Here is a 12,960-nt window from a genome sequence, read left to right as displayed (position 1 = left end):
CCTTAGACTAGACTAAAAATCCACTTTCAAACCTTTAAACTTCAAATTTATATATTTCGATTTAATTCCACTATGTCAACATGAACTAACTGACCTTAAACTTCATGAGGCCACCTAGATCCATTTTATGTTTCATGAGGATGGCAGACTTATGAGGCGACTTGACCTGCTTTCCAGCAGGACATTCTGAGCAGCTTTCTAGTGTGGTAAATGTGAGTGTGGGCAGGCCGATAATGGCATCAGCCTTGGTAACTTTGAAAAGGGTGGTTCCACTAATGTGCCCCAAACGTTTGTGCCATAGGCTAGCTTCTTCCACCTTTGACAGATTGCATAGATTAACCTCCGCATCTCAGTGATAACAGTTGTAGGACATCCTGGTTCCGCTGAGGAACACGTTGTTTTGACTATTCAGTACATTACACCTGTCCTTACTGAAGCTGACTTGATATCCTTGATCACACAGTTGACTGATGCTGATTAGATTTGCTGACAGCCCTTGCATTAGACGAACATCAAGCAAGAATGGTAGATCGGGATGATCATTTGTTCCTTTTTCGATGATTTTACCTTTCCCTCCATCTCCAAACACCACTGATCCAGCCTTGCATTCACTGAGTTCTGAAAAGAATGCTGCATTTCCGATCATATGCCTAGAACACCCACTATCAAAATACGAGTCATCAGAGTTAGGGTGATTGATAGAGGTAGAGCTACCTTGCAGTTTTCGAAAATGGTCTTGGGGCGCCATTCGATTCTATGTCTCCTCCGGTATAAGTTTTGTCAAGCATGTTGTTGGCGGTGCATAAGTTTTTAGAGTTGATAACAGTACGACCAAATGTGACCACTCTTTCCATAAAAGTAACAAATTCTTCGTTTTCGGTTGTTCAAACGTTTCGCAAATGGGCTAAAACCTTCAGTAATTCTCCCCTTTTTACAATCTGTTGGACTATCTTGAGAGGTACCCTCTCGAACGAATACCATAGTCCTAATGATTGCACCCTTCTTTCCAGCAAAGCCTAGGCCTCTTTTGTCATCAACACTTCTTCCTTGGCCAAGCAAGTCATCTAATTTTTTAGTCCCGTTTGTCAAAATCTTTACGAATTTAGAAAGTTCTTCAAGTTGATTCTTGGTTTTTTTTAATTCATCTTTTAGAATTACTATACATGATAGAAAGCTTTGGTTTTCTTCCACTAGGCATTGTATCCGTTCTTGTTGTTGTAGGATAATTTCTTGATCTTCCTTCAACTTCCTTTCGAATGACCCATCGGTTAGGCATTTATTAATTGTTGGTTCTAGCTGGTCAAATGCTTGACGGCCGACTGTCGCGGCTTCTTCGTCATTCATGGTGCTAATGCTGATCAAGGCCATTTCTACTTCTTCATCATCACTTTCGGAATAGTCTTCTTCATCTGAAAAAGTGGCTACCAAGCTCTTCTTTTTACGTTTAAGGAAGGTAGCGCACTCAGATTGAATGTGACCAAATCTTTCACACTCATGACATCTGATTCCTTCGTCATTCTTCTCAGATTTTAAGAGATCATTTCTCTTTTCTCGTTCGAGTTCCTTCTTTCGATACAGTCTAGATGAAGAGATTTCTGAAGTTCTTGGGCTGAATCATTGAGGGACCTTCTCGATAGTTACGTTGACTTCCCATATGCTTGTGAAACTGGCTTTTGAGCTTTGCAACCTGCTTTGTCAGTAGGACAACAGATTCTGTAAGATCATCGTTGTTTTTACGCATTTTGCGTTCTTCAGTGAGCTCTTCCTTTACTGAGGTTAGTGCCAGTCCAGGTTTTCTTCTGTTTCTAGTGTGTCCCAAGTGAAGTTCAAAGGTTCGTAACGAACCAAATAATTCATCTAGCTTCATTTTTTATAAATCATTAGCTTCCTCAATCGCTGTGACTTTCATGTTAAACTTAGATGGTAATGATCTGAGAACTTTCCGAACAAGTTTAGAGTTCAACATCTTTTTACCAAGAGCATCTGATTCGTTGGCAATATCAAGTATGCGAACATTGAACTCAGCAATAGTCTCATCTTCAGTCATTTGCATCGCTTCGAAACGAGAGATCAGGATCTGCAATCGTGAGATTTTCACCTTTAAAGTTCCTTCAAAGGCAACTTCCAAGATTTCCTAAGCAGTCTTAGCCGACTTGCACGTGTTGATTAACTTGAATATGTTTGGATCCACCGCATTGAACAATGCATTCAGTGCACGAGAGTTGCCTACAGTAGCATCATCTTCTTCTTTTGTCCATTTCAGCTCAGATTTTCGAACAGTCTGATCGGCTTCGTCCTTTTCAGTGGAATGTTCCCAACAAGATATAATTGCTCTCCAACTCCTCATGTCCAGTGACATAAGAAAAACGTCCATTCGTGACTTCTAGTACCCATAGTTTCCTCCGTCTAGAAGGGGCGGTCTACTGGTTGAGTTTCCTTCACGGATTCCGTCCATCCATGATCGAATAGTGAACCTTGCTCTGATACCAATTGAAATATGAACGATTTTAGTGATATACAACCGAAGTAACTTCAGTTGTGTAAGGAGTAGTGAGTAATAGAGACAAACAGAAATACACAACACAACAAGGTTTGTTAACCCAGTTCGATGAAATTACATCTACATCTGGGGGCGGTTTGCCCGGGATAGAAGATTATATTAATCACAAATATAATGGTTTTTTAGTACATAGTTATGACTATGAGAACAGCACTTTGGACCTTTAGTTACTGTACTGTTCTAGGACTATTTGCAACAAAACTCAATTATGAAACAACATGATAATCATAACTAAATAGCTAATAGGTTGAATCTCCCCCTCAATGGTGGCACTAGTTGAGTGTGCATTCAACGTCAATTTTTGTTCAATGGTAGAACACTTCTATCTCACCTTTCTTTAATTTTTATCTTTCATCAGCCACACTAGGAACTTACCAAACTTCGTTATTTATGCTTGATGAATCCCCGCGCACTTGACTTCCTTAGGAAGTAACTAATATATATAGCAAGTAATCTTAACAGCTTGAGAACAACCGAACCCTATTTTTATGGAACGAATCTTAACCAATTTGTTAAGAGAAATAGAAATAATCATGTTGGACCATTTTGCTAACAGAATGGAATGAGGGCTTACAATGCGCTCTTGAAAGTGGTGGATAATTTTTTTTTTTTGGTCATTGTGGAAGTGGACTGACATCTTTCAGTCGTACATGATGAAATGACTTTTAAGGTAGTTGTCCCATTTTACTTTCCAAATTTTAGAATCTTGAAATCGGGTGGAGTAATGATGACGTCCGAGACTATACACAATTGTGTCACTTTAATGTCTTCATGATATATGTTACTGTTCTCTATTACACCAAACCTCTCTTCTAGAAATCTTGATATAATCTTCCTTCGAGATTTGTGTCTTCTAAGGTCTCCTTGTTAGTTTTCTCATTCATCGTAGAAACTAAGTCATTCAAATTATTTGTTTGTTGTGGATCTCGACCACAATCTTCTACCAAGCATGCCCTCAAATCTACCAATGAGGAATCTAATAGCTTTTTAGAAGTAAGAGCATGTAGGTAAGGAGAAACATCATCTGGAGCTTGGTTCTAAACAAATTTCACTTGTTTGAATGCCCCTGCTATGGTCTATCTTTAACTTAAGCGAGGGACTTTAAAATCTTTGCCACTTGTCCTTTTAACACTTTGACACATCCTTTCTGATTACTTGTTCTTGTTTGGGGAACTCTTCCATGACTTCGATCAATAATTAATGGGAGGTGGAAATCTTTTCAACTATTTGTAAAAACTTTGACTCTTTTGATATTTCTAGAGAGAGAATGGTTAAATTATTTGAAATTATTTACTAGCATGAGGTTTATGCATGTGAAATTTCATCTACAATGCAACAATCATCATTCTAAAGTGAATAAAATTTACTAATATTTTCAAGAAGAATAGTTAAATGCAATGACTATGAGATTTTTAAACAAAATACTAGCAATAGTTTATAACATACGTACAAGAACGTGCATGATAATGAAAGGACTCTTAGTGCTAGATCATGCAAGTAAAAAATAATGATGAAATAATAGCATATAATACTCTCCACGATATATACTTCATTTCTAAAAAAAACTTTTCCTTTTTGGCAGATATTTCAACTCTTTTAAGTCGTTAACACTAAAACATTATTTGTTATTTCTTAAATGAAGCAACAAAAAATACCTTAATAGCAATGTAACTTCTTGCGAAGAAATCACAATTTTTTACCGAATACAATTTTTAACAAGATAAAATGGATAACAATATGGTTAAATGAGATAAAAAAGTTAACAAATAAAAATCATCCCAAAAGTTTGACGAGACCGTCAAAATTAATCATTTAATCTAAATATATAGTGATTTAAAAGTTTTTTTTTTTTGATTAATTAGTCAAATTTGTTTGATGACTATCAAGTAAAATGTCCAAACTTATTTTAAGAAAATAGAAAAAAAAAATTAAACAATTTTTCATTATTTTCTTTGATTATTTTTTTACTTTGAAATATTTTCCTCTTTTAAAATAACTTTCAAAATATTTTAGCTCTATAAGCAAATAATATGCAGGTTGTTTCACAAAAATAAATTGAAGAAACAAAACTGAAAGTTACACAATAGGTTTTTTTTTTCTTTTTTTGCAAAATTCTTTTTATACTTGATCAAATATTTAACATTTCGAATATTCATTCTCAAAATTTTAATTTTTAAAGCTAATTTTATTTAATTATAATATTTTTTATCTATTTTTAAATAGTTAATATATTTCTAAAAGAATCATTAAATGATACTAATTATTACTGAATATATATTAATTTTTAGAAAAAAAATAGTTAGATAAATGTGTTTTTAAAAACTTTTTTTGAAAAAAAAAATTGTTCAATCTTTGAAACATATAAAAAAAAAAGTTCTTGAAATCTCTTAAAAATACTTTTTTTAAAATATGAAAAAACCTTTATAAAACTTCAACAAAATTACTAAAATGTTAATTGATTAAGAAAAATCAAAATTGGCAAACAAAATATTGTTAGCTTTTACTAAAAAAAATTATGCAATTGTGATAGTTGAACTAACACAAGTAACGAATCAATGAAATTAAAAAGAAATACCATGTGTAAATGCATGTTGAAATAAATGTGTGTTGTAATACACTAGAATATTGCATAAAAGTTTTAAAAGTGAGATTAATTCTAAATTCCAATCTTATGAGGTAAAGCTTGGATAGGAGGCTTGTGATAGTGTGTGAAGCAAAACAATAGTTTTTAAATAAAGTCAAAATAAAAGGCTCCTAACAAAGTGAGGTTTGCTCTAAAGTCATGTACAAAGAGGTTCTCAAATTGGTCAAAAGTCGTACATGACAATGACTAACTTGAGTGAGGATTTTTCGTGTGCCTCAACGGAAGCGTAAGCTCCTCAAAGGTCAACACTACTTTGTCTTTAATTCTAATCCTATGAGGTAAAAGCTCGGGTAGGAGACTTGTGATTGTGTGTGCAATAATAAAAGACACAATAACTACACACAATAAATTTAAAATAAAAATTAAGGAACAAAATAATTCAAGATAAGGGAGAAAATGGCCAAAATCTCGAGGTAGAGCCTCGTGTCCCCAGTGGAGTCGCCAAGCGTATGTGTTTCGATTAGCCAAACGTGAGGAAAGTATGTTTTGGGTTAGGTCAGGAAGGGTCAGACAATGAAAGAAAGTTTGAAAATTAAGTAAATCTACTAATCCAAATTAGTCAGTGTCTTACGCGTTGGGTTAGGGTTAGGGTTGAGCTTGGTGAAAGAAGACGTTAAACTTAATTACATTTGTAAAGCACTAATAAGAAGCTGACAAGCCAAGATGAGCTAAGTAATGACTAATCCAGTTTACGACTAATAGAAATAGATTTAAGGTTTTGAAGGAATTATAAAGGAAGCTCTAAAAGAATATCAGGCGAGAAGAAAAGTTCCTGAAGTTAGGCGTTAAGAAGAAAGAAGAAAAGGGAAGAACAAGCAACAAGGGGAAAGAAGGACTAAGTTAAAGAAAGTTAGGCTTCGTCATTGAATTTTCTTAAGAAAAGGACTAAGTTTTACAAAGTTTTTTTTCGAAACTCGTGTCATGTTGATGTTAATGTTATGCAAAGTAGAATGCATGTTGTAATGTGATTTATGTTTATTATGAAAAACTTGATGGTTGAAAGTTTGTTTATAAGTTAAAGTATATTTTTCTTGTGATGCTTGTATGTGAGTTAACCATTAGTTTTATTCCTATCATGAGCTAGCTATTATATGTACATAAGAGTAGAGGTTGCCTTGCGTTGAGTGGTCTGCTTGGCATAAGGATGACTAAACACGTTGAGTGGTCCGTGTTCAAGTCTATCACTTAAGCAAACGGAGTTGAATGAGAGTTTGTTGTGATACTGCTGGTGAAAAAGACACCGACTACATAAGCATAGTATATAAATGTTGCAAATGTAAGTTTCGATTCAATAATCTTTACAGGCCAAGCAATGTTCTAGTTTGCATCAAGTTGAAACTGAGCATAAACCTACCCTTACCCCCCCCCCCCCCCCTCCCCTCCTCCAAAGTAATTACAAAACAACATGATTCCTATAACATATGTCTAAGTGGATTAGACAAAATAACTTTTCAATGGCTACCACTGCAGGATAGTCAAAGCAACATTCCTAAGTACATGTTAACATGATTTCTAAAACAAAATAGTTAAGTTACGTTACAAAACATAAACACACTTACATCTTTCTTTTACTAAATCCCCACCCCATATCTTGATTACCCTCCATAGAGGCTTCTTCTTTTTTGCAAGTTCGGAAGTCCTAATAATGAATAGTAAACTCCGTAAGTTATACAATTATTGTTTTATATGCAACATCTAAACTCATTATTTGATCCCTAACGGAGTTCATGATAAATTAAGTTAACATGCATCATTCTCAAAGTTATTCCAAGAACAAAAGTTGCAACCAATGTTTTGAGAAAACAACAAACAATGTAACAAATAACAAACAATCTAAAAATTTACATCAGAAAGTGACTACAAAAATCCAAATAATATATAAAATGCAGTTGCAAAATAAGTAAGTTTCAAAACTTTCTTACCATGAGGATTGGGAAGTGTTGTTATCAAAGATCTCTTGTAGTTCCTCTTCTATCAAATTCAACCCAAAAAATCAAGTAGACAATATATTGATCTAAATAATCCTTGTTTTTCACTGGAAACCATAGCACAAGAAAACATCATCATTGCATACAATACATAAGCAAATCTTTAATGGCTTAAATTAAGAAGTCCTAGTTTTGTATCTTATCCTCTTATAGTTTTTAATTTAGTCTATCACTATTCGTAAATGTTAAAATTAGATGATAATGAAACTTACATAGCATGGTACTTCATCGATGACAGAAGTTTAAAAAAGCAAAAAAAAATGTCATCCAAGTAAGGAAAAATGAAAATTTTTTACTAATTGGAAAATGTAATATACTAGTTGCAAGCCACGAACCAAGAAAAAGGGTAAGAAATTCACCAATTTAACTTGCAAAAAAACAAAAAGATTTACTCTTACTTTTCTACAGTAGCTTGGTGGCAAGTTAAGATGTCGAACCAAGAGAATGATTGCTAATAAAAATTCTTGAAACTAAAGCTTAAAAGGAAAGTTGTTAGTAGAAAAAGGAAAACATAAAAGAATATGTAGGGAATATCAAGAGAATCTGTAACAAGAATCAAAACAAGTTGTTTTTTAGATACAAATTTAATTCACGAACAAAAAGTAGAAAAAAAAAAAAAGAAACTCTCAAACAAATTGAATACTCATTTCCCTCTTACTTTAGAAGATTACCTTTCCATAGGATCAAAAAAATTGATGGAGTTTTTGGGAGAAAATAAAGTGGCATAATGGAGAGGGAAGAGTAAAGAAGATTGCTAGAGTTTTTGGAAGAAAAGTGACAAAATGGAGAGGGAAGAGTTCTTGGCAAAGTGAAATTTAGAGAGAATTTTGGTGAAAATTGGAGTTGGATTGATGAATTTTGAAAGGAGAGTGGTTAGTAGAAAAAGTAAAGCATAAAAGAATATGTAGGGAATATCAAGAGAATTTGTAACAAGAATCAAAACATGTTGTTTTTTTATATGCAAATTTAATTCACAAACAAAAATTAGAAATAAATGAAAGAAAATCCCCAACAAATTGAATATCCATTGCCCTCTTACCTCTTTCGCGACACGAAATGATCGACATCCTCGATTATTTAATCTTAATAAATAGTAGATTCGGAGTCGCCACCAACCATATTAAGGTGTGATTGGTCACAAAAAAAAACATTGGTCTACTTAAATTCAGACTTAAGGTTCAGAAGTCTGTTGTCTGTAGGAAAGGTGTTTAGCACCCTACAAGACCCATAAAAATGGTTACCAAAATTTATCTTTTAAATTAAATTAAGGTTCACAAAAAAAAAGTTTTTTATTTGGTTTTTTTTAAATGTCACATGATAATCAATTCACACACACACACATATATATATAAAAACTAAGCATGAAATGATAATTATATGGGTGGCATGAGAGCTATTAGAAAAATATAATTTTTTTTTTGTTTCAAAAGATTTTTTTTATTCGCCTCAAGAATACCAAAATATCAAACTTTGATATTTTGATCTCCATCATAGGCGTTTAATGAGAAATTTCATATGTCTAAAGAATTAATAAATTCTAAAGAACATTACTTAGTCTCATTTTAAAATATAAAATTGTTAATATATTTTGTTTATAAACAATTTATGAATTAATTGTTCAAAACGAGAAATTTCATGTATTTATGAAATTTAAATCATAAAATCCTTAAATGAACCTTACGTTTCCTATCTCAAATTTTTATATCCATATGACAAAAAAAATGAATTTTTTCATACATTTTGCAATTATAGAAATTGAAAAATAAATAATAATAATAACAAAACAATGTGAAATATGACAAATGCAGGTTGGCATATAAAACAGTTGACAAATGATTTGGCAAATAATACAACAAACGATACAGTAGACTAATAATACAGGTTGAAAATAATATACAAGTTGGGAAATAATATACAGATTGAGAATAAATATATTTGAAATAATATAAAATAATTTATTGGAAATAATATATACGTTAAGAAATAATATAGGTTTGGGAAATAAATACAAAATGTAATATACAGATTGTGAAATAAATATTAAACCTAACAAACTATTCTGTCTTTCACAAGGCTAATCAATTAATGTCAAACATGCAACATATTTAACAAACATTAAACAAAAAAATTAACAACAGCAAATAACTTAAGATTAACAAATGTTCATTGAAAATCAAGGACTCACATCAAAATCCACAAAATTAGATAATCAAATTTCACTAATGCATGTAAGTGTATACACACAAAACCAAACTGTACGGACACACTCATATGGTAATAATGAGAAATAGGTTAAAGAGAAAAAATGTTAAACGGCCATTTAAACACAAATTAGTTAAAATTAACTTTAACTTCTACATTACATCAAATGTTAAAACGAGTTTGATGAAGCTTCTACGAACAAAAAAAATATATAAGAAAAATTATGAAGAAAAAACAATAGGATAACATGTTTTCATAATAAAAGATCATCTAAGCAAGAACACACCAACATTTACGCATGATCCGAAACAGAATTCGTGGTGTTTTCTGTATCAAGACGGCTCGCTTCCTTCTTTTTTCCCCACATAACACTATAAAAGCTCAAGACAAGTAATACAGCACCAGTTATGCTGTTCACCACACAAAATAAACACATTTGAATAAATTTAAATCATTATTAATAGAATAGATTTATGTCAATCAATTAATCTAATTACCTGCCCAAACTAATTCCATCCTTAAAAAAAATTCTGAACCAATGAGTGTGAAAATAAGATTAAAAGGTGTATTAACAGCTTGGAAAACTGGACCTTTCTTTTTTATCACCCAACTTGACAAATAGGTTCCAATGGGTATTACAAAAATTCCCTGCAAACAACAAAATTGTAGCTAAAAAATAATTAACTTGTATTAATATAATATAAAGGATTAGAGGCTGCAATCCTCATACTCCAAGGAAAGAAAAGAAAAAATCATACGCAATAAAGTATAGCAGCTAGGGAAATGTTCCAAGCCAACTTCCATTGAGAAGGATTTCTTTCGATTGCAATAGCCACAAAAAATGATTGAATGGCACTTAAAAATGTTTGTCCAAATGTTACCACAAGTGGAGATGGACAACTTCTCAAAACCCAAGCCTGAAAGTAGAACATTATACATATCAAACTAAATATTATAAAGAGACAAATATTAAGATGAGCTGCATCTATTTTAATTTTTTCTAATCCACTTAGTTATCCTGATGCATGATTAGAGTGAGTTAACTTGAAATATACCAAAATATTAATCACATAATAATAACATAAACAACATACATATATATAATTCAGAATAATATTGAAAACTAACCTGAAGAACAAACCACAACCCCCATGAAAGGCAAGTAAGGAAGAGCAAGAAACAGCCAAGAATCCATTCTTTCTTGGAAGAAACATGAGATTGTTGATGATCAGTTTGAAAAAGGTGAAATTTGAAGAGTGTATTAAAATGAGGGCCTTTGTAAAAAGCAAGAACGGCAACACCAGCAATGCACAATATTGAGCCTCCAACCTTGGCTATTCCACTTGCTTTCTTTAAATTTACTTTCTCCATCCTATAAACAATAATACAAATAATCAAATATGTGTAATTGTTAGAGGATATAATTAAGTTTACGTTTGAGTTTATGTTTTTGGACGACCTGTTGTAATTTAAGATAATATGTGATCAGACCAAACTGGTTTAGAAAACTCTATAAATAAACTTCTGCAAAGTTTTTTCTTCTTCAATATTAATATTGGTTTTCCACTTCAGTTGGTGATTCAAGAATACTTATATATACAAGTAGCATCGTTCATAGCTTAATAACCTAAACAAATTATATATTAATTCTATTTGTTCTTTGGTTTAATTAAAGCAGTGCATCCATTATTTGGTATAAATTTCTAAAGTTTGGTTGGTTTGGTTTACTAACTTTAGTTTTGATCAATTACATAGTAAATATTTTAATTCTTTAATTAAATTCTAAAGTCTAATTTTAAAAGCTATCTACATTTTTAAACATTCTTGGGTAACAATTTCATTTTTTAAAATCATACATGTTAGTTTTCTCATAATTTTTTATATTACTTTTTTTTTTTTTTTGTACTTTTCCAAACATAACTTGTATTTTGAAGTACAACTTCTTAGCAATGGTAGATTAAGCGATTTTTCAAAGAGTAAGCATTTAATAAAAAAAATTAGACTCTTTGACAACTTTCGAAAGTTATTTTAGGCGATTTTTGTTAAAAGGATTTAAATAAAAATAAGTTTATTTGAAACGTTTTCTCTTTGAAAAATCAATCCAAAGGAATGTTACTTAGAGAAAAGCTAAATTAGTTAAGATAATGTCAATGAACCTTGAAATAAGAGCCAAGAAGAATGTGGTGACAGGGACACAATTATAGGCTGCAGCTCCCATGGTTGCTGATGTATATTTAATCCCTAATCCATAAGCAATGTTCAAACCAAAAGTAAATCTGCAATTTTAATTATTTAAAAAAATAATCCATCAGAATATAATCTTAATTAAATTAAGAGAGATCAAGTACTTTGCATTATAATTAATTGTACAGACCCCAAGATGGCCTGCATGAAATTCTTCAACATATCTCCTTTTGATAAACTTGCCATGTCCTTCCTACAGAAATCATCCATGGAAACAAAAACAAACAAATCGGTTAGATCTGTTTTTTTATCTCTACAAACACTGTATTTTCTCAATTGTGTTTGTTTGGGAGTGATTATTGGTTTTGGTTTCTCCCAAAAGAAAAAAGAAAAAAAGACTCTCATGGAATATGTTCTTTACGATTGTCAACTAATCACCTTTCAAAACCCATCATATTTTGATCACAGTTTTCCAACTGCACTTATAAATTAAATAATAATAAAATAAAAATGAAAAGTGTAAGGAAATGAAATTAGTAATTATATGGAGTATTTTACCTTGAGAAATAAATGGTGAGGGGAAGTAAGAAGATGGTGCCAACAGCTTGCCAGTAGAAAAAGAAAATAAAGGTATTCATTCCAAAAGAAAAGGCAGTCTTGGAGAGTAAATTCATCCCAGCAAAGGTTATTTGACAAACAAGTGCAGCAAAACAAGGCTTAATTGAATTCATCTTTTCTCCCATTTCATCAAAACAAATATTTTACAAACATCACTTATGTGTGTGGAGTTGCTTTAGGTACATAATCAAGTATGTTCAAAATAGCATACGGTTTCCCATTTCCATCCACTCATGTTGGAGTATTGATTTAAAAAAGCATAGTATATATCATGAGGCAAAATTATTTGTTTGTTTGAGATTTTTATGAAATATGGTACTCAAAAAGATAAAAAGGGTTTATTTAGGACATATGAGTTGTAATGAGTTGATGAAAATACCTCTTTTTTCTGTTGTATAAACATTATTGTAATAAATGTTTCCTAATAAACGCATGTATAATTGTATTTACTTATTTGCTTGTACAACCTAGTTAAGAAAAAAGGAATCCTAAGTTGGCATTAAAGCCAAAAAAAAATTATTTTGTGTAAATATATATATAGGGTGAAGGGAATCTCCTCCCCAATCGAAGAAGCCACCAACAGACTGATTATATCCAAAACAACACCACAACAGCTTAAATGTTATTTTTTATCCTATAGAAACAAATTTATCTTTTTTCAACCATTCACAAATGGTTGGAAAGAGATTGATGTTGGATAATTATATATATATATATATTATTCATGAATTTTTTCTAATAAATTTAAGTCATTAGATCTTACA

At 31.5% G+C, this 12,960-nt stretch overlaps 2 protein-coding genes across 2 annotated transcripts; both read right to left on the bottom strand.

Moving 5' to 3' along the window:
• Positions 1 to 810: 810 nt before the first annotated feature.
• LOC127150555 (uncharacterized) lies at positions 811 to 1,867 on the bottom strand. The gene is made up of 2 exons (XM_051088424.1): positions 1,668 to 1,867; positions 811 to 1,579 (listed from the first exon to the last, which is right to left on the bottom strand). Exons 1-2 carry the CDS (start codon positions 1,865 to 1,867, stop codon positions 811 to 813), a joined length of 969 nt encoding a protein of 322 aa, XP_050944381.1.
• An 8,072-nt stretch (positions 1,868 to 9,939) lies between these two features.
• Positions 9,940 to 11,827, bottom strand: LOC103485249 (WAT1-related protein At5g64700-like). The gene is made up of 4 exons (XM_051089026.1): positions 11,769 to 11,827; positions 11,551 to 11,670; positions 10,523 to 10,766; positions 9,940 to 10,311 (listed from the first exon to the last, which is right to left on the bottom strand). The coding sequence occupies exons 1-4, from the start codon at positions 11,822 to 11,824 to the stop codon at positions 10,147 to 10,149; spliced, it is 585 nt and encodes a 194-aa protein (XP_050944983.1). The 5' UTR covers positions 11,825 to 11,827; the 3' UTR covers positions 9,940 to 10,146.
• Positions 11,828 to 12,960: the final 1,133 nt, after the last annotated feature.

This window comes from Cucumis melo, chromosome 8 (genome assembly GCF_025177605.1).
Source record: "Cucumis melo cultivar AY chromosome 8, USDA_Cmelo_AY_1.0, whole genome shotgun sequence".
In the NCBI taxonomy this organism is placed as follows: domain Eukaryota; kingdom Viridiplantae; phylum Streptophyta; class Magnoliopsida; order Cucurbitales; family Cucurbitaceae; genus Cucumis; species Cucumis melo.
Note: the sequence above shows the minus strand (reverse complement) of the source record. Positions and strands in the feature narration are given on the sequence as shown.

Coding starts and splice junctions, on each gene's coding strand:
- LOC127150555 (XM_051088424.1), bottom strand. CDS start 1,867: ATGAAGCTAGATGAATTATTTGGTTCGTTACGAACCTTTGAACTTCAC. Junction 1,580..1,667: donor GTTGCAAAGCTCAAAAGCCA/GTTTCACAAGCA, acceptor CTCTTCATCTAG/ACTGTATCGAAAGAAGGAAC.
- LOC103485249 (XM_051089026.1), bottom strand. CDS start 11,824: ATGGCAAGTTTATCAAAAGGAGATATGTTGAAGAATTTCATGCAGGCC. Junction 10,767..11,550: donor TTCTTGGCTCTTATTTCAAG/GTTCATTGACAT, acceptor TATTGTTTATAG/GATGGAGAAAGTAAATTTAA. Junction 10,312..10,522: donor GGTTGTGGTTTGTTCTTCAG/GTTAGTTTTCAA, acceptor TTCTACTTTCAG/GCTTGGGTTTTGAGAAGTTG.